Source organism: Poromitra crassiceps, assembly GCF_964638095.1.
Source record: "Poromitra crassiceps genome assembly, chromosome: 26".
Taxonomy (NCBI): Eukaryota; Metazoa; Chordata; class Actinopteri; order Beryciformes; family Melamphaidae; genus Poromitra; species Poromitra crassiceps.
Window position 1 is genome coordinate 2,177,729 of NC_139640.1, and position 24,674 is coordinate 2,202,402.

Sequence of the window (24,674 nt, forward strand, 5' to 3'; positions counted from 1 at the left end):
TCTAGCCCACAAATAGTGCAATTTCAAGAGAAGTACTGACAACCGACAATACAGGTAGTAAGTTAAAAATAAAGTGCTTTAAGGAGATTATTGCACATGCTAAAGAGGTTTTAAAACAGCATAAATAAATAAAATAGCCTACTCTAATTTAAAAACTAAATTAAAAACAAACATTAAAAAGTACCAACGATGGTAGAGAAGGTCATATGAAGTCTCTGTTTACCAACCATGGTAGTGTGTGAGGGATCAAAGAGTCCAAGACACAGTACTTACAGGTAACCTGTAGTAGGCACGGCATGGTGCAGCTTCTGACTACATCATCACTCTTTTCTCCTCCTATGAGCAGGAAAGCAGGCGGAGATCCTCCGTCCAGGTTAGGCTCGAAGAACGATAATGTTTCTGTAACCGGAGACTTTTGGAATGGCCTGCATGAGGAGATGTGGCCAGTAAAATGACTCGAGAGTTAAGAAATGGTGTGTAACCCTAACTGCCTAATAATAGCCTCAAAACACCTCAAAACAGCCAGACATGTAAGTCTTACCTCCATCCATCCTTCTATGGCTATATTAAACGTCACTGCTGAAAGGTGTTTTAGCAGTTACATTTGCCATCCTTCCATCTCAGCCCATAAAGCATGAGAACTTTGACCACGGGTACAAATCAAAAGAGCTACATCCACGAAGCAGAAGATGACACTTTCTAAGAGAAAGCATCACCCCCCCCCCCCCCCCCCAACGAGAGGACGAAGAAGAATTAAGAGATCTAGAAGAACCTAGCTTGAAGGCAGGCATGTGTCCTCCTTTCCCTTCTATTTTAAGAGTTCCTCCTCAGATCAGAGCTTTGTGTGGTATAGTGGTATAGCCGCCTCGAAGCTCGGCTGATGTTGCTGACTTGCACTATGAGCAAGCAGGTGGCAAGGCCGCGTGACTCTCCACATGTTTGAAGGGTGACTGGGTCCACAGCGTGTCCCACCGGTGCCCATAGTGCCGCTATGATTGGTGGAATGAGGAGTCTGCTGGCAGGAGGAGGGAGTTTAGTGGAGCACAACTCACCCCTGGGCTCCTGCTTCCAGAGGAACAAAGGAGCTCCTTCCAATGAACTGTCCTCGCAGCCAAGAGGCTCCGGACCCTTTGTAGTGATAACCGGACAGAGGGTGTGCGCGGCTGCGTGCACACACACACACACACACACACACACACACACACACACACACACACACACACACACACACACAGACACAGACACACGCACACACACACACAAAGATGTGTGCCAAGCCTCAAGCTTTGGTTCTGAAAAAATGAGGCCAACGCGGAAGTGCCAAAAACTGCAGTTCCTCACATGGCCACTTGAGCCTGTGCTGCAACAATGAGTCTTTCCCATAGGTTCATGAGAGACGGTTTGGTCTCTATAGCTAATTTCAATTTGTATATAACTCACCTGTTACTGCAGGCTACAGTCTATGGCTGCAGAAGGTTGTATAGAAGTCAATGGGGAAATCACGCTACTTCTCACCTGATGTATTACCTGAGTTAACACTTTCCTAATGAGTTGATGGTCTCGATGACAAGTCTTCTTCAATACAGCATGACTTAGAGTCAAATAGACTATACCTTTCGGGGCGTGATTGACAGGTCGCCTGTCCAGTGATCCTGAAGCTTGCAGATCATGGACCAATAGGCGGCGTTGCGGCTCGCAAAAAAAAAAAGAATAAAAATAAAATAAAGATGGAGTGCCAAACAGGAGTCCAAACCAATGGGTGATGTCACAGTGGCTGTGTCCATATTTTTATACAGTCTATGCTACAAACACAGTCTACACCTAATTTATGTGCGTATATGCATTATATTTATGTGCGTGCGCGTGTGTGCACAGGCACGCACATAAATATAATGCAGTGTTTCCCACAGGATTTTGAGAATTTGTGGTGGGGGACCGCAGACCCCCTAGGGGGGTGCGGGGGCATGTCCCCCCGCGAGATTTTTTTAAACATTTTAAAGTAAAATGCATGAATTTGGTGTACTTTGAGAAAGCTTAAGAGCAAAATTAAAAGGCTAGATCTATGAAGAACATGTCATCATTACTGTGCTGTGGGTTTACAATGACAAACTAAATTTCTCCCTATAGGTCAGGGATACTCAACTTGCTTTGCCACTTTCGTGAAATGATAGAAGGCGAGGGGCCAGTTAATAAACAAACAATATACATTTTTCTGTAGCGGATTGTAGGTTTTTGGGGTGTCAGCCGGAGTTTAGGCTGACAGTGTTGTGCACACCGGATAGTTAGTTAGGTTAAGTTAGTTAGGTTAAGTACATACATAAGTGCCTGGGTAGCGAGCAGATGGCGGTATTTGACAATTTAGCAGCTAAATCATACATTATTGAAAGATATTCCATATTCCAGACTGAAATGCTATAACAGAAGTATTGGCCAGAATGACATGACCATTTGGACACTTATTCAGCGGATATCTTGCATGTTTCGTTCAGGTGCACTGTAAAAAAAAAAAAAAAAAATTTTTTTTTTTTTTTTTTGGGGTCAACATCTTATTGTGGCGGTCAAAATATTACTGTGGCGGCCCGCCACAAATTCCTTTATGTATGGGAAACACTGTAATGCATATATGCACAGACATATGCCCACATGCATGGTATTGGCTACACTCACACATACACAAACACAAACTCATAGACACATGCCTGTTTGTGCACACATTTCTGCAGCTAAAACACACACACACACACACATTTTTGTGGTTCTATTTTGGTCCTGGGCTCCCCAGACTGGGCACAAAGGCGTCCAGCCAGCAGGACATCACAGCCCACACAGTTGACCACGGTCCAAATAAGGATGAAGAAATAAAAGGGGGAAACAACTGAAGGCTGAAGCTTTCATCCTCAGCCAGTCTCTCTCTTGGTCGTTCTATCCCAGAAGTCACTGCCAGTATCACTATCTGTCGTGCTGCGGCGGGTAAGCTGAGATCCCTTCTGGATCGCAACCATTGTACCATGGATCTTGTCTGTTACAGGCTTATTATCAATGTAACCTGCATAATACTTAGCCCTTCAGAATCAGAATCAGAATCAGAATCAGAAAGACTTTAATGATCCCCGGGGGGGAAATTGGGACAAGTTACAGTTGCTCGCACTCAGGCATGAAATATCCACATAACACAACATAGCATAACACAGTATCACACAGTATCTCCCTAAACGTAAAAACAGTCAGTACAATAAAATGCAATAAAATGCAAAAAATGCAATAGAATAAAATAGAATCAAGTAGAATAAAATAAAAATAGGGTCAATGGGATAGTAAAGTAAGAATTGTTGTTAAGTAGTTACAGTTACAATATATGTACAGTACGTGTCAAATTGCAGTTAGTGCACACTGGAATTAAATTAAATCAAATTGCACATTACGTGTGACGTAACTAAGGCAAAGCTATGCTATCGGCTGACACTCAGTCTCAGAGAGACAGTACAGTCTCAGAGAGACTGAGTGTCTCCGAGGTGCTCTTCTTAGTGAGGCGTTAAAGAGGTCAATTGGTTCCCAATTAGGCTACTGATGGGATCCCTGTGATGTATGGCTGAAAGATGATATTTGATGTTGTTGGTGTGTGTGTTGCTCCTGTCCTTCCAAGAAGGCACAATCATTTTATTATATTTTTTGAATTCTCGTCAAATCAGTTCCAGATTGGCTCCTTAACTGCGTGCTTTGTCTCTTGAGATCATATTCTCTCTCATTGTGATTGCCATCAGCAGCACACGACAACAGCCTCGTTGATTTGATTATCTCCTTCAAGCTCTTGCCGCTGATCTACAGTATGATAACAGATTCATGTGGAATTCATCCTCAACCTGCTGAAATCACTTAAGATGATGACTTCCAGATAATCCCTCCAGAAAACGATCTTATCTACGTCGTCTGCTATGTGGCATGGCATGTCTCGTTCTGTTTCATGTATACTGTACTGTAACTGCCACAGACATGCATTCACTGTGCACTGTGTGTTCCACTTTACATAAAAAATTAATCCAGTTTACAAAAAAAGCATGCCTCTCAATTCAAAGAAAGGCCAAGTTTCATTGTGTTTTTGTCCATTGCAACAAGGTGAAAATGATGTTTCTGTACGTCGCTGTGTGGGAAATGTGGTGTAACATTGTTGAGTATTGCATAATACTCTGTCATTAGCAATGATTACATCTCTAAAATGTCACAAATCTCTGGTCAAGATGATTGTGTGTGTGTGTGTGTGTGTGTGTGTGTGTGTGTGTGTGTGTGTGTGTGTGTGTGTGTACACACCCCCCTGCTTTTTAGTGTGTGAGAGAGACAATGTGCAGACTCAGAGTCATAAACTGCAGCTACTTTGTTACAAATGGAAAATGTTACAATGGAAATGAGCATTGAGTTCTGCTGCTGACAAGGGTTCCTACTGTGAGCAGTGGCAGAATGAAGAGAGAATGAGCAGGCAGAATGTCATTGATGTTCAACTTATTGAGGCAAATGTTGTATCTATAATTGCTTTTAATATTGGATGGCTTTCCTCCATTTATCGGTAAAATTTGAATATCATAGGAAGTTCTGACTCGACCAGTTGTACTTACCACTTTGAGGCCATTTACTGTACACCTGGCGCTAACATGCGTTTTCTTTGATCAGATTGCAATCAGATTGTGTTTTATCACTTGAAATGCCAGGTGTAAACACCCCCAAAACGCATTGAAGATGGATTGCAATCTGATCGGCCAAACCACCTCCGGAGGTGGTCAGGGATGCGTTGTGTACACATTGAACACAAGTGTAAATGCAATGTGTCCTCTCAATCTGGATACAGCAACTTTATACGGATTGAGAGGACAACCATTTCTGCAATCTGATTGCAATCAGATTGCAGAAAATGCATGTTAACGCCAGGTGTAAATGGAATCAGGCTGAAGTGATCAAATACAATCTGATTGCAATCTGATCACAGAAAACGCATGTTAGCGCCAGGTGTAAATGGCCTCTTTGTTGTGTCATTGATTTCCCCACAACTAAATGACGAATTTCGAGCAGCAATTGAAGGCAGCAATAGAGCATATTGGTTCCAGTCGTTATCTAACTGGCCTGTGTGAAGTGAGTGAGTGTGTGTAACCTTTGGTAATTCCTTTGCTATAATGAATGGGCTAGGGGAAAAGAATGTGGAACGCTTTGCACTCTTAACTGCCAAATCTGGAGCTAGTGTTGTAAATTGCCCAAGGCAAAACCTCCACAAAGTGTTAGGAATTTGAATGTGAAAAACCTGGGACCTATAACAAGCTCATTTCACTGCTCGTAGCAAAAATGTAAATGTATTTAGTTTTATTTTCATTGTGAAATGAAACCCGCTTACCGCCTTTTTTCTCTGTTGATCTTGTAACACCTAAGGGTCTGACTAATACATGGAACTGAATAACTCCATTCCTTATTTAACATTGAAGATTGTTGACCTATCTTTGACCCGTCTGTCTGTCTGTCTGTCTACATGCAGTGCTGCTGGGTGTGCTGAGCACATGTGCCCAGACGGAGATGAAGAGGGTGGTTGGAGACAACGCCACGCTGCCCTGCCACCATCAGTTCTGGGTGGGGGACGCCCCCACGCTGGACATTGAGTGGCTGTTCCTCAAGCCTGTCAACAGGCAGAGAGTGGTAAGTGTCTCCCCTTGCGAGGGTAAAGGATTATTCAGGGGAACCCCACACCAAATTAGCAAATCATAGCGCTGATATTCACATTTCACAATCACGTCACATTTGAGGTACTAGTCTGGTTATGGTAATGAAACAAGACCACAGTCAAGAAGTGTGCCTCTACCAGCATCTAGTCTACACTGAGGCCATTTACACCTGGCGCTAACATGCGTTTTCTGTGATCAGATTGCAATCAGATTGTGTTTCATCACTTGAAAGTACAGGTGTAAACACCCCCAAAATGCATTGAAGAAGGATTGGAATCTGATCGGCCAAATCACCTCCAGAGGTGGTCAGGGATGCATTGTGTACACATTGAACACAAGTGTAAATGCAATGTGTCCTCTCAATCTGGATACAGCAACTTTATGCGGATTGAGAGGACAACCATTTCTGCAATCAGATTGCAATCAGATTGCAATCAGATTGCAGAAAATGCATGTTAACGCCAGGTGTAAATGGAATCAGGCTGAAGTGATAAAACACAATCTGATTGCAATCTGATGGCAGAAACCACATGTTAACGGCAGGTGTAAATGGCCTCACTGTTATTGTGTGTCACCAGGTCAGATTTGACCGGACATCTGCTGAAAACATCATAGACTGTAGTGTAGCAGGCGGGACTCGTCCGTGTAGTGGGGGTGCGTGTGCTTGTCTTACTATGGACGGCCCAGAATACAAAAGGGTCCTATAGTCCATGGGCCAAACCCCCAAAATTTCACATATCAGTACCACTCAAGTGGGCAAATTCTACTCATGATTTTTGAACAGGTATATATCCATAGATTATATTTTAGTTTGATAGCCTTTGCAGAATGGCAGCTTTGTCCCAGTTATCAGCTCATGAAGTTAGCCAGCCCCTACAATAAATTTGATTCTAGGCGCTGATGCATATCCTATTCGAGGCTCATTTTCTGGACCTTTACTCATGTTCTGTGAGAACATGTTTGACAACATTTGAAAGGGTAGCTTCTTAGCTTTCATTTGAGCTCAGTTGTGAGTCTGTCTGACAAATAAAGAGGTCACATGGGCTCTTCAAATGTCAGTGACATTCATTTTTGAGTTATATACATCATTGAACTCTTAATAAAAACAATAATACACCTGTCAGTTTTATCATTTAAAAGTAATTGATTATTTATTTCCTTTAATTTGAGTTCCCTTATAGTGCAAATAATATATATAATCAAATAAAAGTGTTATTAGTGCATTGTGACAATGTTTGTCTGTCCTGTACCTTTAAATGAAACATCAGGAAATGCAGCGAACAGTACCGCTTTTGTCCACAGGCGTTGCTACAATAAATACAAAATGAAAGTTCCCCATAGCTGCTTTAATATGTTTAAATAATGCTTTCAATCAGGAACTTGAAATTGTCATTGTAACTGTATGTTTACCTCCACCCAACACGTCACCCACCCACCTATTCCCGTTTGCTACCAGGTGATCACCTACTTTGCTGGACGGGTGTACGACCCCAATGAAGCGGAGCGGGGTCGGGTGGCCTTTGCGGGGGAGTACTTAAAGGGCGACGCCTCTCTGCTGATCAGTGACTTGACGCTGATAGACTCTGGGGAGTACAGCTGCAAAGTCAAGAACGGTGCAAAATATCACTGGAGCACCATCAGCCTCATCGTGCTGGGTAAGTGGCTGCTGGACCGCTGGGGTTTGCTCCAGAAGAAAGCAGAGATGGAGAGAGGGCTCATTCAGGACACTGTATAAGGAGAAGTAGACGAATCCCCAAAACAACTAATGATAGTCAACACCTAACATCAACATCATATTTTTCTTATACTATCAAATGGAGTGTTTTATTGTTGCTGAACCGCTAGGGTTACAGACAACTGCCTGACCATCTCTGAAAGGTAAGACTTTGAAGTTTCTGTTCCAAGTGTCAGAATGACTCTATGTGTTACTGACCCTGAGTAACATCAGCTCAAACACAGTGGTTGATTCTCGCCTAGAATAAAAAACACTTTTAGAGTGTAAACAGTTACCTGTGGTTGTTGTATTTATGGCTAGAAACCCAATGGAGACATAGCCATAGGCCTTACCACATCCCAACATGAGTATTTGGCAGTGGTTTTTGTAGGGAGATACCTAGGCGGATTTCCAAAAAGCCATTTGGAGACTCCAAATGGACACCTGGTAACCAAATGACTTTAGAGGTATATGCTATATATATATCCCCCCCCCCCCCAACAATATCACATCAATTACTCATAAGTAAGTCTAAGTATTCTACAACACATGCCAGCCATTTGAAATATAATTTGGTTAATTCTGACCTCTTAGCTACACCACAGCATTGTAAACATTTATAGTGCATCAGGAAAGAAAAACAACTGTAAACATTATTTCTTGTGTAGAACCTAGCACAGGATTAAATACTGAGTATCTCAGGAAAAACTATTAATATTGCATCTTTTGTGTTTAGCTACGTCTCACAGCATTGTAACATTGTAGTGCAGCAAGAAAGGAAAACTACTGTAAACATGTTAACCATATTTCTTGTTTAGAACCTAGCTAGCTACAGCACACATCTCCTGAAAAACCATTTATAATGCATCTTTCTTGATTAGCTACATCACAGCATCTCCTGAAAAACATTAATATTGCACCTTTCTTGTGGCTACATCACAGCATCTACTGAAAAAACATTCATAGTGGATCTGACTTGTTCAGCTCACTTTAGCTAGATCACATCTGAAAAACAACCAGTCGGGTGTAATAAGTAAATGAAGTTTAATCGTGTAAAAAATAATAATAATAATAATGGGTTTTTTTTAGAACTCATCCGCGGGCCGGTCTGACTTGGCCGGATTTGGCCCACGGGCCGCCATTTGAATAGCCCTGCTGTAGACACTACCACTGTATGTGGTTTTATCCTGTAACGTTACAGACCCCTGCCATCTTCAACTTTCTGAGTTGACAACCTCCACTGGCATAAGATACTGTAGTGTAAAGCCAAATGATCACACCTCACACATGCCAGGAAAATAAACAGACAGCCTGATTATCAACCACTTATCAGAATTAAGTCATGAGTGAGTGAGTGAGTGAGTGAGTGAGTGAGTGAGTCAGAGAGTGAGTGAGTGAGTGAGTCAGAGAGTGAGTGAGTGAGTGAGTGAGTCAGTCAGTGAGTGAGTTAGTGAGAGAGTGAGTGAGTGAGGACAGTAAATCACGCTCAACATAATTCAATGCTAATATATGAAGAGTTAATTTGCAACTGCACATACAAAACATTTTTGAGGTAATTTATGTGAAAATTACCAGATGAATATGTTTTAGCTGTGATTGATAGTAAAAATGTGCCAAAAATAAATAAATTACAATATAAATACATCAATATCTCATTTGAAACCATAAAAAAATACAAACGGAGATACCTGTTTTTGCAAATTAACTCCTCATATTGACTATTGTATATAGAAGGACTGGGAGGCAGGAGACAAGAATCAATTTCACCTTCCACTTCCCCTGGAATTGTGATATTATTGGCCCATTTACAAGTGTAGAGGACATAGCAATACATATTTCTGCATATCTCTCATTGAAGCACATTATTGATGCTACATTAGCTAGCTTGAAGCCAAATAGCTACTGAGCTTGCTTTAGCTCATTGTTGTTCTCACAGAATTGGATGCATCACTACTGCTATCCTCCACAGGTTTAAGAACAAACACAACATTACTGTACCATCCAATACATCAGTGGCATAAATGAACCCCTGTGCTTTATAGCACACTGCTTCATCTTCTAGTCTGCTGCACACTGCATTTCCCAGAGGCAGCTGGATTTCCACACATAATACATTGAATCAGTTGTTGCAGCAGTGCTCTGTCTCTCTCTCTATCTGTGTGTGTGTGTGTGTGTGTGTCTCTCTCTCTCTCTCTCTGCTCCACCACAATCATCTCTGGGTTTTTCTTGACTTTTTCTTTTTTAGTTTTCCTGCTCATCTATGTCAAGTGCGCTGGTTGCATATAGTGTGCCTCACTCACTCTCAGGCCCAATTCCAATCCGCTCCCTAAAGACTCAAGCCCTGTACCCTCACTCCCTCTAATGGCCGCCAGCGGAAAGTGGTTGAGTCATCAAGTGTGGAAGGGATCCACATTGGATAAATAGGAGGATTGGGACAGCAGAGCCCTTTGCACTTGACAAGATGATGTTGACTCTGGCAGGATTGGGGCTCGCTATATATTGTTTATTGTCAAGACGCTTTGAGGGATAGACTCCCTGATGAGTCTGTTCTCATCCAGGCTCTGGCTCTACAGAGTGGACAACAGGTCATTTAAAAATAATAAATGTAGCCTACTGCAAAATCTGCAATTGATAACTGTAATTATAATTAAAATAAGCTTAATAATGACATGTCACCCAACATTATACACAATGTCAATACTGTACGGTACAATACAGATTCGGTAAAACCATTTATCATTCATCAAAAAAGTTGTGGATTGCAATTGTAATAGAAATGATCGATGATTATAGTAGGACTGTGTAATATAACTACTTGCATTCCTCTGATATAGCCTAATATTTTTGTCTAATCTGAAATCCCTATTAATGTAATGTTTCATTGTCCATTTAGGCATTCCAGTGCACCCCGTACACGCGGTGTTTAGTGTAAACACCACGTTCGTTTCGCGGGTGTGTTCTTTTCTTTTTTTTTACATATATTTGCGGAATTCCCCGGTAACTCTGTTTTATATGTCACAACGCTATGCATTGAGGGCAATTCCCTTTCCGTAAGTGGCCACATCTGCTATATATATATATATATATATATATATATATATATATATATATATATATATATATATATGTCCAAATGTTCATGTCATTCTGGCCAATACTCCACTTCTGTTATAGCATTTCAGTCTGGAATATGGAATATCTTTCAATAATCTATGATTTAGCTGCTAAATAAATACCGCCGTCTGCTCGCTACCCAGGCACTTATGTATGTACTTAACCTAATTAACTATCCGGTTTGCACAACATTGTCAGATTAAACTCCGGCTGACACCCCAAAAACCTACAATCCGCTACAGAAAAATGTATATTGTTTATTTATTAACTGGCCCCTGGCCTTCTATCATTTCACGAAAGTGGCCCCCGGGCAAAGCAAGTTGAGTATCCCTGGTTTATAGCATGGGGGGTATTAGAGGCTATTGCTCTCTCATCGGTGCTACGACCTGTCACTCATTCAATTTCAACCCGCCTTCAGAACCAGCAGTGGCTGTTAACTGGCACAGACTCACTTATGTAGTATGCGGAGCGCAGCGATTCAACGTAATATTTGAATCTGGGGGGAGAGACTACCCTGTCACTAACCGCTCAACTCAGTTTAAAGGTTGATAAAACACCTCGGGCGTTTGTCATGAAACTCAGCCATAACTGCAGCCCACTGCGTAAAATCTGCTTCCCGTTAATTCGATGTGATTGGGGAATTGACGGCGGCAGTAATTGGTGGTGCAGGTGACAGCCAATGAAATCATTATACTAATTGAAGGTTGCATAATACTGTTGGGCGTCCATGCCTCTGAGCAAATCCAATGAAGCACTTTTGATACATGACAGGGCATCAAAGAAAGCCAAACTTCCTTCAGAACTGTAGTTAGAGAAACACTTTTGGGAAATGTGTTTGTGATTCCTGATGCCCTATTACTCCCTGTAACATAATTTGTAAATGCAACGTTTGCAATAGTAAAGCAGTCTTTTCATATTTAGTGAGTTGTAAAATTTTTTAAAAATTAACACATTCACTGCCAGCCTTTTTTTTTTTTACTGTAGGTAGGTTCTGCCAGAGGGTTTTTTTGAGGATTCTGGCTCATTTTACAAGAGCCGAGGATTATTTTCTGCTTGGAGTTTGTGAACACAAAGTTCACAAAAGTACTAATAGAATGTGTGCTTTCTCTGTCTAAAAGAGTTAGTTTGTAGAGTTAGTAGTTATGTAGATATTAGCCGTTGAGTACAGCATGGTTTCAGCGTCTGAGAGTGAAAGCTGAGATAATCGCAGTTTTGTGAAATTCAATCAAACAGGCAGAACAGTCACTTTAACCATTTATTTTTGGCATCAGTGAGAGATCAGACATCTAAACAATATAGTTCTGAACGCCCTCTCCTTCAAACTCCTCCCTCCGTGGGCGTGTCTGGTGGCTTTCAGCCTGCGTTTGTCACAAGCGAGTGTTCTGCTGCTGCTGCTGCGAGTTTGAGCAGCCTCCCTCCCTGGCAGCGAGTGTGGATAGGGCTCACTTGTTTCTTGGGTTTGAGAGCTTTGATGAAGCTTTGTGCGATTCTAGGCTTCATGCTGCCCACCCAGTCTATTTTTGGAACCCCCCACCATTGTGCGCCCGTGTGCAGCAGCGTGAAAGCGTTTTCGCCTACAGTATGAGAATGAGGCTCGTTCGTTTCTGGGTTTTCGGAATGCGTGCGATTCTGGCCTTTCTGCGGGTGTTTCAAAGTGTGTTTCACCCATAATCTATTATGCAAATTTGCAATCCCCCACGCCAGCACCGCTCTCCGCTCTCAGTGTGCTGCTGCTGGCGCGGCCGCTCTCGGGCGAGTCTGGTGACTGATGACTGTAAAATCGCCAAGCCATTTCCTTGAGAATGGCTTTCTCCCGCGGCTGTTTTTGGTTGACTTTCTCTCTGTCGGGAGAGCACTGTCGCCACTTAGTTGGTCGGTAAAATAGATTATACACATTCAATACTTCCAATATTTTTATAGGAGACGTGGGGGGCATTGATCCACGTAGCACCGTCAAAAAAAAATTTTTTTTTTTTTGACGACTCAACTCGTCATTGGCAGTGAACGGTTGGATTGTGTTTGACGAGTCAACTCGTCATTGGCAGTGAACGTGTTAAAACAACTGCACTTCAACTTTGTCAAACCACAATTACAACTGTAGACTAGAGTCATTTGTCACTAGATTGCTCCATCAGTTTGTTTCCAAAAGTCAAATAAAATGTGCAATTACCTTGCTGGAAAAATCATCAATCGTTCAATCTAGAAAAAAATAACAAATGCAGATATTTGGCAAGAAAGATGAGCAGGTCAATTATGAGTGTTATTAGTGGCTGCAAAGAGCCTGTTTGCACAGCACATCTTTTCAAAATGGGGTTGCAGGCTTGATACTGCCACGGTTCAAGTCATGCTCAATGATGAGAATGACTACATAGCCCCCCCGGCTTCATGGTCACGACCTCACCATGACCCCCCTGCCATACCTCTGCAACCCCCAGGCCCCCACCCCACACTTTGAGATACTGTGTGGAAGGAACATACAAGGACGTCTGTGTTTGTGCCTGATTGTGTTTCTGCAGTGAAGCCATCCAAACCACGGTGCTGGATGGAGGGAAAACTGTTGGAGGGCGGTGATGTGAAGATGAGCTGCAAGTCTGCCGATGGCTCCGATCCCATCCGCTACAAATGGGAGAGGGTACTGGACAAGGGCAAATACGTCGGGAAGCTGCCTCCACTAGCCCTTATAGGTAAGCCTATGAGACACTGTGTGTGTGTGTGTGTGTGTGTGTGTGTGTGTGTGTGTGTGTGTGTGTGTGTGTGTGCATGCACATGTGTGCGTCCATGTGTGTGTGTGTCTGTGTCTGTTAAGCTGCGTTCACACCGACCTATTAAAGTTGTTCGCTGGCATCGAGTTTACATACAAAGTCAATGCAAACGAGCGATTGAGCGTATATTCGCCCGGGAGAAAAATCGCTGGGCGTCCGAGCGACAGAGACGGAGCGATAGGGAGAAAATACGCTCGTCGCCCGAGATGAAATATCCCAACTCGAGCGAAATTACGCTGGCATCAGTCGCTCGCAGTTCAACGCTGATTGGCTGCCGTGTGAGAGCGAGTCAAGGATCACACTGGCTTGGAACAAACCGCTGGTTTATTGTGTGGCAACAAACCGCATTGACAGCTGATTGACAGGCTGACAGCTGACATGAAGTGAAGTCTGTACTACCGGCATAGAGCTCGCATTAGGAGCACGCTGATAGGCTTAGCTTGTAAACAACTACGGTGGCTCGTAGTGGACAAATATCATGACATTGCGTAACGTTATAACCCCCCAGATGTCCGTCAATTATTGTGCCTGTTGACGAGCGATTTAAACAGAGCGACAGAGCGATTTCAAAAGGTTCAGTCGAGCGACAGAGAGAAAAATAAATATCTGGGTGTGAACACAGATTTTGACTTTGATACTAATAGAATGTTTAACATCTAAAAAGTTGATACTACTGAGGCACAGCAAGGAAAACCTTCAAGCAATGTCTTGGCCTGCTTCACTTGGAGAGCTTTGTAGACATTTGGGGGTATTTGATTTTTCAGTTGGCTGCTATTTATCGGCTCAGCTCTGAAAGTGAAATACTTCCACATTTCTCTCCTGGCACCAGTTTTGTCCACCAGTTTAGGTGGGCTGGGATTCAGCTGAACACCGCAGGCTGTTTGGTGCTGTTGCCATGCTTTCATCTGTTTGACTGTGTTGAGTTTTGTGCTGACTGCTGCAGTCCACTGTGAAGAGTTAGCCTGAGGCTCTGTCTATTCCAATTCTCCTTTTCCTCTTCGTCTTTTAACTATTCCAATCCATATGCGCTAGTGCTGCACGATTTGGGGAAAAGGTGCGATTAGCGATTACTGTGTGGACAATATTGCGATTTGCGATTATGATTGCGATATAATAAACAAATGGTATCTAGGCATGTGCTGGTATGAGTTTTTGATGGTATGATAACCTTGGACAAAAATACCACGCTTTCACGGTATCACAGACTAAAATAGCTACATGAAATATATTAAAATGGATAAAGAAAATAAAAAATAAAACCATTTGAAATAAAAATGATCATTAAAAAAATATAAAAAAAATTATGAAGAGAATACAGCATATATATTTTTTTATAATAAAATCTTTACAAATTATAATACCATGTACTCTTCACAACATCCTGTGATATCAGTCTATGTTTGAGACATTTGCCTGTCTCAAAAATATAAATGTAAACTGCAGCACTGTGTTACAGCACAGCCGCAAAGCTCAGTTAAAAATATAACATTTTTAATGCTGCTGGTCGTTTGTTTAATGCTGTATATATTGGACATTTAAAGCTGATACACAATTGTGTTGAGGTAATTCCGCAAAGCTCAGTTAAAAATATAACGTGTGTAACACTTAACACAATCAAATGTAACTTTTTCACAGCAATACTGTACAGTCCAGCCCACCATGGTATGGGAAAGGAACCATTGTTTGAATTACATTGTATATCGAAATATATTTGCATAGTGTAGTAGCATGTAATGCAGTCTGTTAAGATACTGTAAACAAGCTAGATACTCTGTGACACCGAAAGGCAGACAAGCAGTCCAATCTTCGGTTCGTAGTTCGTGTTCACTCGACATCAACAATCTTTATATCACATCTGATCATTTTATCCAACCTGCCTCTGACCAGACAACTAATGGATCGTTCTGCGATCATATTTGCGACATTCAGATATAATATACAACAAGTCTATCTTTGTTAATGTTGTTATTGACAAAAGCATTAAAACAAGCAAATATAACAATATTCTCCGGTCACTGGCAGATACTAACTACAAATTGTTCAAAGCAAATCTCTCATGTAAGCATTTGGCTTGTGTGTTATTGCAATATCCTATTGTAGCATTGTCATAAACCAGTGGAGAGTCAGGATATAGTTACTGCACTTTATTCTGTTACACAGCCAGGAACTACTGTCGGCCGTAGCCCACGCCAAATCAAACCCCGAGCAATCATCTAGTCTCTCCCAAAACACAGCCGTCTCTCCCAAGCTCTTTCTCGGCACTCTCCCACTTCCTCGTTCAGAACCCCAAAACAATCCCTCCCTCTGTAGTCTTAGCCAATCACCTGCGGGCTCCTTCCCGCGACTCGCTCTCATAGGTGCTCTCATGACGGACAGGCCTCTCAGCCTCTAGCTTACAGTTAATCCCCGTAACGTTCAAGTCCCTCCGAAACTCGTAAAGACTAGTGCATGCACAGAACATTGCATTAACAGTGTTAGACTTAAAGGAACACTCCGCCCATTTTCAACCAGCTTTGTATCATTAGAACATCAGTAGTATATCAGAAAACTGTAAACTGTTTTGAAGTCTGTCATTTAATTTGACAGTTATTGAGTGTTAAAGTGTGGACCAGTGACATCACTGGTCCACACTAACTCAAATTAATAACTCATTAACTCAAATCAACTCTCAATAACTGTCAAACTAGATGACGGTTTTGAAGTCATTCATCTAGTTTGAGAGTTATTGAGAGTTGATTTGAGGCTGCAGAAAACATTTCTTGAAAGTATTGCATGTTTCTATCAATTAGTATCATTAATATTGACGAGAATCTTTCAGAACTCTATTGAAATGTCTATTTTACACCACAGCTTAACATTTGACTTGTGAATAATGTTTCCTGTCCCCTCTCTCTCTTTTCGTCTGTACTATCAGATTTGAAAAACCCAGAGATTGTGACGTTGAGGAACTTGACCAAGGACAGTGCCGGTGTCTATAAATGCACAGCCAGCAACGACGTGGGAGAGGAGAGCTGCACAGTGGAAGTCAAGATGCACTGTGAGTGGACGGCCCTCACCCTGCCCCAAACCCTGGATCCTGAGTAGATGCAGCTTTTGATGTAAAAGCTGTTTGTATAGAGAGCCGCAGGAACGAGTCCGGAAATCATCAATGCCAACACTCCTGGTTCTTCACTGTTTTCGCCTATGGGATTTTTGAATGGGTTTTTGGCGCGATGCTTCTAATAAGGTCTCTGGGCAACGCAAGCTTAATCAAACGCGAACCAGTGTTTAGTAGTATCATCTTCACACATGAGGACCACTTTTATGAGTTTTGAAGCTTTTACGTGCCGTTAAAAGGGCGGCTAGCTAGCAAACGGCTAAATGAGACTACACTGTTGAGTCGACGGGGATATTATACGTCAATAACGTCATCACTTCAAAGGACGAACACGGAAATTCTCTTTCCCTCACCGGTTCAGCCCGTTCAGCCCGGGGTAATCAGTGCACAGCAGCGCACACATCAACAACAGTCCAGGTTGAGTGGTGACGTGACGGGGAAGCCTATGCGACACTGTGTGTAGTTCTGGATTAGCTTAGCACAAGCTTTTTACTTCTAGGGCTCGCATTTACGCTACAAAACTCATGAAAGTGGTCCTCGTGTGAATATTATCCAGCTGAACACTAGTTCGCGTTTGATTAAGTTTGCGTTGCCCAGAGACCTTATTTGAAGCATCGCGGCAAAAACCCATTCAAAAATCCCATAGACAGAAACAGTGAAGAACCAGGAAGTCCGGGACTTCCGCGTTCTGACTACAACAATACGTCATCCCTGTGGCTCTCTATTAGGGAGATGGATCCATCCACATCCTCCACCAGTTCCTTTCCCACACCAGCTGAAATGTCCGCCCCACCCATGATCATCACACACCTGCCTGGAGGCCTATAATTGCCAAACCAAGCCATGATTTACCACGAGAAACCAGAGTCACGTCTGACAGATTGATTGGAGCTAGAAATACATGTGCCTGCCTCACTCAAAAGCAGAATTGAAAAGCTTTATTGTCCCTTATGAAATGAGATGTGAGAAACATCAATCATAGATACAGTATATGCATTTCTCAATCCACATCTGCACCATAAAGCTTATTAGAAAATGAAACATGAGGAAGACAGAGGGGCTTACTCTATGTTACATTGAAAGACCACTGAAATCTATGCTTGCCCACATTTAATTCAACTCTTTATTTTGTCTATCAGAGCAGTCATACAGCCTAACTCTCATATCCAATGGCGACCACCCGCTATATGGCACGAGACAACCTGTGCAAAAATGTTCATGGGACCCGCCGGACTCCCACAGTAATAAAACGCTCTACTGTGATTATTGATCGGATCCATCAATCTCCAGCTCCCCCACAGGCTGCAAGTGGCATCACTAATTTCTCTGCTGCCTTAAGCTTGCTCTCGTGAGAGTTCACCACAAGTTACACAACGCTGAGCTGAGCCTTGAGAGGTATGAAGGCTGGAAGTTAACAAACAAAGCCGCCGTAAACAACTCAAAGAAGACTTGTTGCGTCGTCGTGAGGTACAACTTGTGGAACAGCCCGTTCTCTTCAATCTGCATACAAATAACATGACTTTACACTTTCAAAATTGCGTGCAATGAATACGCCATAGAGTTGGGAGCTGTAACCAGGAAGTAGCGTGACATTGAAATAAGCCAGGTGCTGTGTAGTTGGTGGTCGGGGGGGGAACAAAAACCTCGTCTTTCATACCGGAGAACCATGTTGGGCGCCCCTGCGTGGAAGTCGCATTTAACATTTTTCTTATTTACCGGTAAGCCTAACCCAAACCACAACCCTTGTGTTACCAGCCTAAACACAACCGTTTGCAAATCGGACATGTTGCAGGGGCAACTTTTATTGTGAAATGTATGACTGGAAAACAAATGGTCTCATGCTGACTAGCTTTACACTCGCTGGACAGGTGTCCCCAGGCCCGCCCACAGAAATGACTGGGCCCCTGAAAACGTCCAGTGAATGGGTTGTTGATTTCACCAACTATACTTTAAAATAAAAAAGGCGGATCTGCGATCTTTTCTTTAATGGAGTAGGGGTGACACTGTCAATGTGGATATCGATGCATGGAACCTGGCGGAAACTCAGTGAGCTGGATAGAGACAGTCGGCATGTCTGGGAACGCCCACAAAATGTTAAACGGCTGGCGCGCGAGTGGGGTAAAACCGCCAATATATCTCATGGGCTGACTCACCAAAAGATGGTGCTGCGGCTCTAAACTACATGTTTGGGGGTTCTAGAGCAGAACACAAGACGTCTGCTCAGATGTGCGTTTATTGTGGTGGTTAAATCCCCGATCGTGTCTGCCTGGGCTATCAACTAAATTCTAACTTTGCTGAATGGATAGAATGGGGGAATTTACCCCACCCTGACCCCGCCCCCAGCAAGGCTGAGCCAGCTAACCCAGCGTCTATTGTGGGCGTTCCTACAGCCTGTATGGGCATTCCCAGACATGCGGACTGTCTCTATACAGCGTTCATGAAGTAGCCTAACTAACTACTGCAATTTTTGAGGGATCTTGGTGAGACCTAACCTGACGCTGCCAGATGGATGTAGGTTGGTTCACATTTTTAATTTGTGGAACAATGCCGCCCCCATCTGGCGGAGTCAGGTTAGGTGAGACCAGCTTGGTTGTGTAAACTCTGGTGCATAAATAGCGGAGGCTTTGTTTATATCTCTGCACCATGTTTGCCTTATCTAGACTAGCACAGTGGTTCTCAACCTGGGGGTCGGGACCCTCCGGTGGGGTTGCGAGATTATTTTGGGGGGGGGGGGGTCGCAGGATGATTGTCTCCCATGTTTTTCTCCCATCATGATTAAATCTCCCATACCAGAATCAAAATCCGAATCACTTTTATTGCCACAGTATGCAAGATTAAATACGAGGAATCTGTCTTAGTGTCATTATGCAGCGTAGCGGTCATGTCAATATTCAGAGATAAAGAAATATGAAAAACAACAAAAAGACAATCACAACATTGCAAGTGCAGTCCAATATATACACGAGTGGAGGAGGCATAAAATATCAATTTATATTGAATTTACATGAATCTACAGTCCGAGTTAAATAGGCGTTAAATAGGCATTGAATTTACATTAATTTACAGTCTGAGTTAAATAGGTATTAAAATAAACCAATGATTGATGATGATGATGACGATTGTAATCATTGTAATGATGATTGTATATAAACGATAAACTGTATAAAAAAGATTTCTTTGAGTGAGTGGAATCAGCGTTGGTTTGATTGGGCAGCAGTGGAAGTGGGGTCACGAACCCCAGCCTAAAGGTTTTTGGGGGTCGCGGCTCAAAAAGGTTGAGAACCACTGATCTAGCACATGCAGATACTGTTTCAATGTGTGTGTGTGTGTGTGTGTGTGCAGATGTCAGGGGAATGGGTGTGGTAGCAGGAGCAGTGGTCGGCGTGTCCTTTGGCGTCCTCCTCATCATCCTCATCATCTGGCTGGTGTTCCGCAAGAAGGAGATGAAGAAATATGAAGAAGAGGAGACTCCAAATGAAATCAGGTGCAGAATCCATTGAAGACTTTTCTCTATCGGTCATAAGCAGACATGTTTACGCACATAACAATCAGGACGACTCTCTCTCATGATATACAGCAACAAAGTGATAGAAGGGGAATGTTTCTTTCTCTATACCAGCGTAAACCATTAGGTTGTGCTTCCTTGAACCACAATGTCAACTAAATTAGCGACGCACGATATAGGAATTTCTTTTCGGCCGATGTGTCGATATTTCCCAACTCTTTTGGCTGATTGCCGATGAAACTACTTCAGCTTAGCTTATGTTAAATATGCCATATTATTATTTATGTAACAATTTAGTCAAGCATCTAGTCAAGCATCGAGCATTTGGGCATAATCAAAAAGTCATTTTATCTGCCTGTCATATCAGCAGAAATGTTCGTTTTGCTGATGCATTTAATTTTAAAGCCTTTATTGGCCGAAACCAATGACGTGCTGATGTCATCATGCATCCCTAGTGTTAGAGAATTGAATTTGACCACTCCTCATCTGCAATATGATAATTGTAACAGCTTAGATAAACCGAATGAATGAAACCATGAGCCAGGAACTGTATTATAGAAGTATATTAAAAACCATACATTCACAATTTTCGCTGTATTTTGAACCCTTTCTCCGGCTGTGCTCCCGATTGGTAATCTCTCCGGTTACTGTCTTCCAGAAGCTGTAGCAGGCTTGGTTTTAAAGCCAGCTAGCTTCTTGGGAAGGGGGGCTAAATAACGCTGCGACGCCCATCCCTGCCATCTGAGTGAAAGTGCACGCCATGATGTCATGATTGTCAAACCTTTTTGTGATCAAAAGCCTTTCAGCCTGCATGGGCAGCATTTGGAAACAAATGTGACATCATAAATCTTCAAAGAGTAATTGAAATAAGTGAAGCTGTTGTTTCAAACCCACCCGCCTCCCCAGTCCACCACCGAGTCTTGACTCCTGAAGATTCTCTATTCTAGCTCATACAGAAGCCCCCCTCTCACCTCAAGAGGAGCGCCATCTTACAGTGGAGTCATACGCCAAAGTACTTCTAAATAGTTTGATGCGATTTCCCCGAGTGTAACATAGCGCTATAGAATCACAATCATTTAGGATTAGAACAGCTGTTTAGATTTCTACAAAACCATGGAGTGCTATACCTCATTTTGTTTGTTTGAAGGTAAGAAGAAAGTAAGCAGAAATATATGAATGCATGAGATGACGAAAAATAACACGTAGTAAGTCATTTAATTAGCTACAAACCAGTTTGCAATCTCGTTGGATCTGACACGATATCTCTGTTCTCCATCTGCTCAACAAAACTTTCCTCTGTGCTCCATAAGTGTAATAAACATGGATATGAATGGATTGTGCGTCATAGGTGCGCTCCGGCACCTCTACAGATAGCACTACACCCCCACCCTTGACCTTTCACCTCAACATATCTGAATGAAAATGGGTTCTATGGCTACCCACAAGTCTCCCTCTCTCTCTCTCCAGCTCTCTTTATGGCTACCCACAAGTCTCCCTCTCTCTCTTTCTATTCACTCTCTCTCTCTTTTGCTCTCTCTCTCCCTCCTGCTGTTAAAAGTGGTGACATTTTTGCTGTACTGTCACTGTTCATTTTACTTTAAATGTGAAAATAAATTCAAGAATGTTTACAAGTGATATGTCAGAAAGCAATCTACTATAGGACGAATCAGCGTGACGTCACTTGCCACCCAGAAATGCGGAACCCCGCGGCAGTTAATAGTATGTGTAGCGAAGCTTGTGGGCTTGCTGGGGGCGAAGCTTTTGGGCTTGCCTCGTGAAGTGTGCTGGATCGTGGATGAGGGCTCACGGGCAGTGGTCGATCAGAACCACAGAGATGTCGGTCCTCGGACGCGGTTGAAGGAGTACCAAGGGTAGACATTATGAAGTAGAATAGAAGGGAGTAAGAATACCGGAAGTATACGACCAGGTGTGGGCGGAGGCGAGTAAACTTGCTATGGAAACAGAGTCTATATTAAGTAGAGCCGAGTAAGACCAGGTCGAGTAGAGCTGTACTGTGCTGTTGTATGTGGTGGAAATGAGCCATTTGAAGTGAGGAAACTTCCTTTTGTGTTTGTTTCAGGGAGGATGCAGAGGCCCCCAAAGCCAAGCTGGTGAAGCCCAACTCCCTCTCCTCCTCCCGCTCCGGCAGCTCTCGCTCGGGCACCTCCTCCACCCAGTCCATGGTGCACAACATGGCACCCGGCCGGGGCACACGGCCCTGCGTTCCGGCCGTGGCGGCTCTCAAGGAGAACTGCCACCAAGCCCCCGCCTTCCCTCAGTCTCCCCCTGCCTACACCCAGGGCATCATCCCCAAGACCCCGGAGCCCCGCGCCCCACCACCCACCTCCACATCTACCACCTCCGACTCTAAGCCCAGCCCACCCCCCAAACTGAGCCCCGGGAACCTGGCCCGTATGGGGGCCACCCCTGTTATGATCCCTGCCCAAACCAAGGCCTTCCAGACTGTGTAGAAGAGACAAGACTGAGAGGACTGGGAAAATACAGGCAGCCTCACAGGACACCCAGCCAAACCCCAAGAGCTCCACACTGATACAGATCCAGTCATAACATCTAGCTATATTCACGCCCATTCACGACCGGACCGACACTGTCAGTGACGTCACTCTAGGACGATCTCTGCTTTACATGAACAATAAGGGAACAAGCTCCTTCTGGTGCTGTTGTCCTCTGCCACACTTTCATCCAAGAGACAGACTGAAAACAGTGATAAGATGAAGACAAACAGAGGACATTGCATGGCTACTTCTGTCTCTTTGGAGAAGAAGACAGACTGCTCACAATCGCGACATACTTAAACTGAAGAGGCCAAATCAGCTCATGGGGCAATAAAGAAAACAGGAAGAAACACATTGCACTTCCATCTACTGCAGTATGTTTTTAACCAATCAAACAGTCTTGGATGCCTTCTCTACCTTCACCTGTTGCATATTGATCGATTGATTGAAATACCCTGCACCCATGACCAAATCGATGAAAGTGGATTGACCTGAGGTTGTTCTATAAAGAGGATGTGTGGTGCTGATTGTACAAACATGTTAGTTTAACAGACACTTCATATTATCCATCTAGAGAGACACTGCATGAAATAGGCCACGCCCATCACGGGGGGGAAAAGCTCCGTTCATTTCCACACACCAGCGTCATTTTCCTTGAATTAAACATAGCTAAAAGCTGTTGTGTGGTGGGGCTGCGCAGACAACAAATGTAGAAAATTGGCAGTTAAAAGTTTTTTTGTACTCCTGAGCAAAACAAGGAAGCCGTTGAGAATTGGCGAGAAGAAAAATGTGGATCTAGTTGTCAAGGAAGTAAGTTGGAGTGTTCATCTTCCGTATATACGATCTTTTTGTGCAACACGCAACCATGCACGTGACATAGGAGAACGCCAGGATTGGAGGGGGGGTTTCTGTTTTCCCCCGTCTTGGGCGTGGCTTCTGAATGATGACGCGTTACGCAGTGTCTCTATACCGGTGTCACACGTTCCAACAGGGACGTTCCATCAGCGCTACTGAATTCCCTTGTCACTGCTTCACGTGTGCTGATGGCAAAACAGAGTACAGGAGTCCATGTCTTGCTGTGCACACCTCCACACTTTCAGTATTTTTAGCCCACAGAAAACAACAATTTTTGTTGGACCTAGAATGGGTTCATACTGGACATATTCAAAGTCAGTCATAGTGTTATTTTTGTGACATACATTACCATGGAGTCCCAGGATGTTTTGAAGTTTTGTGTGGAGCATAACTTTGCTTTCAGAGCAACTGTCAGAGAATGAACTGTAAGAACGTGACGCTAAATGACATATTTTTATTTTTTCAAGTTCATCGATGAGTCAAATGAGTTTTATATGGCTCGTAGAATCATTAATATATAGATAAATCCTATCATACCCCGCACTCTTAATACAATATAACTTAAATAATAATCCCTAAAGAGTGCCTTGGGTCAGATACATTTTCATTGTTTTTGTCAAATATATAGACTTGACCAAACGTATACAGTACAGTACAGTACAGTACAGTACAATCGACTTTGCAACACATTGCATGGCAAATGAGCCGGCTTTCATGAGGCACATGATACTAATCAGTTAACGTAGGTTTGGGAGGAGGGCTCTGCTGCAGAGCGGTCACAGCCGACAGGCGCACAGGACAGCATGGAGTCCTGCCCTGCTGCCTCTCGTCTCTCATTCAACACAGAGGACAAACATGATCCTTCTCCATTCCTGCTTCTTCAAATCATCTTCCTTCCCTTCAATACATCATCTGCCTCTGATCCCTCATCCTCTTTCAACACCTGACCACACCACCTCGCTCTCCTCCCTACGCTTTATCCACTTCTTTGCATGTGGGGGGGGGGGGTGGGAGTTATGCACAACCTTGATCCAATGACATCTCTCATTGATGCGTTCGAGCCAAAGTTACTGTGCGTCGACAACACACAGAGATGCTAACTTTTCAGATGTCCCTATTATAAACTCTGACTTGACTGAAAGCACCAGCTAACAACACCCCATGTGATTGGCTGTAGTGCTTTCTGAACACAGCAAATCATTGGCCTCTCTCTTACTATGATCCTTAGTGACATCTCTGCTCCTGCATTTACAGTACAGAAGGTGCATGATGCGATGAATGAAGTGTTAAAAGTATGTGTTGCAATGTGCCATGTGAATTTACATATTTTGTTCAGATGGTCTAGGACCAGTGATACTCAACTTGTGGCCCGCGGGCACCCCCTGTGTGGCCCGCGATGGAAAATAAATAAATAA

The 24,674-nt window shown here is 43.2% G+C and overlaps 1 protein-coding gene across 1 annotated transcript in view; it reads left to right on the forward strand.

Moving 5' to 3' along the window:
• LOC310798883 (coxsackievirus and adenovirus receptor homolog) overlaps positions 1–22,359 on the forward strand; it is a gene marked incomplete at both ends in the record, with an annotated part of 95,308 nt that extends 72,949 nt beyond the window's left edge. Inside the window, 6 exons of the mRNA XM_083661445.1 lie at positions 5,513–5,670; positions 7,153–7,351; positions 13,041–13,208; positions 16,201–16,323; positions 19,726–19,867; positions 21,969–22,359. Coding sequence (XP_083517571.1) covers positions 5,513–5,670; positions 7,153–7,351; positions 13,041–13,208; positions 16,201–16,323; positions 19,726–19,867; positions 21,969–22,359 — 1,181 coding nt within the window. The remainder of the gene's footprint in view (positions 1–5,512; positions 5,671–7,152; positions 7,352–13,040; positions 13,209–16,200; positions 16,324–19,725; positions 19,868–21,968) is intronic.
• Positions 22,360–24,674: the final 2,315 nt, after the last annotated feature.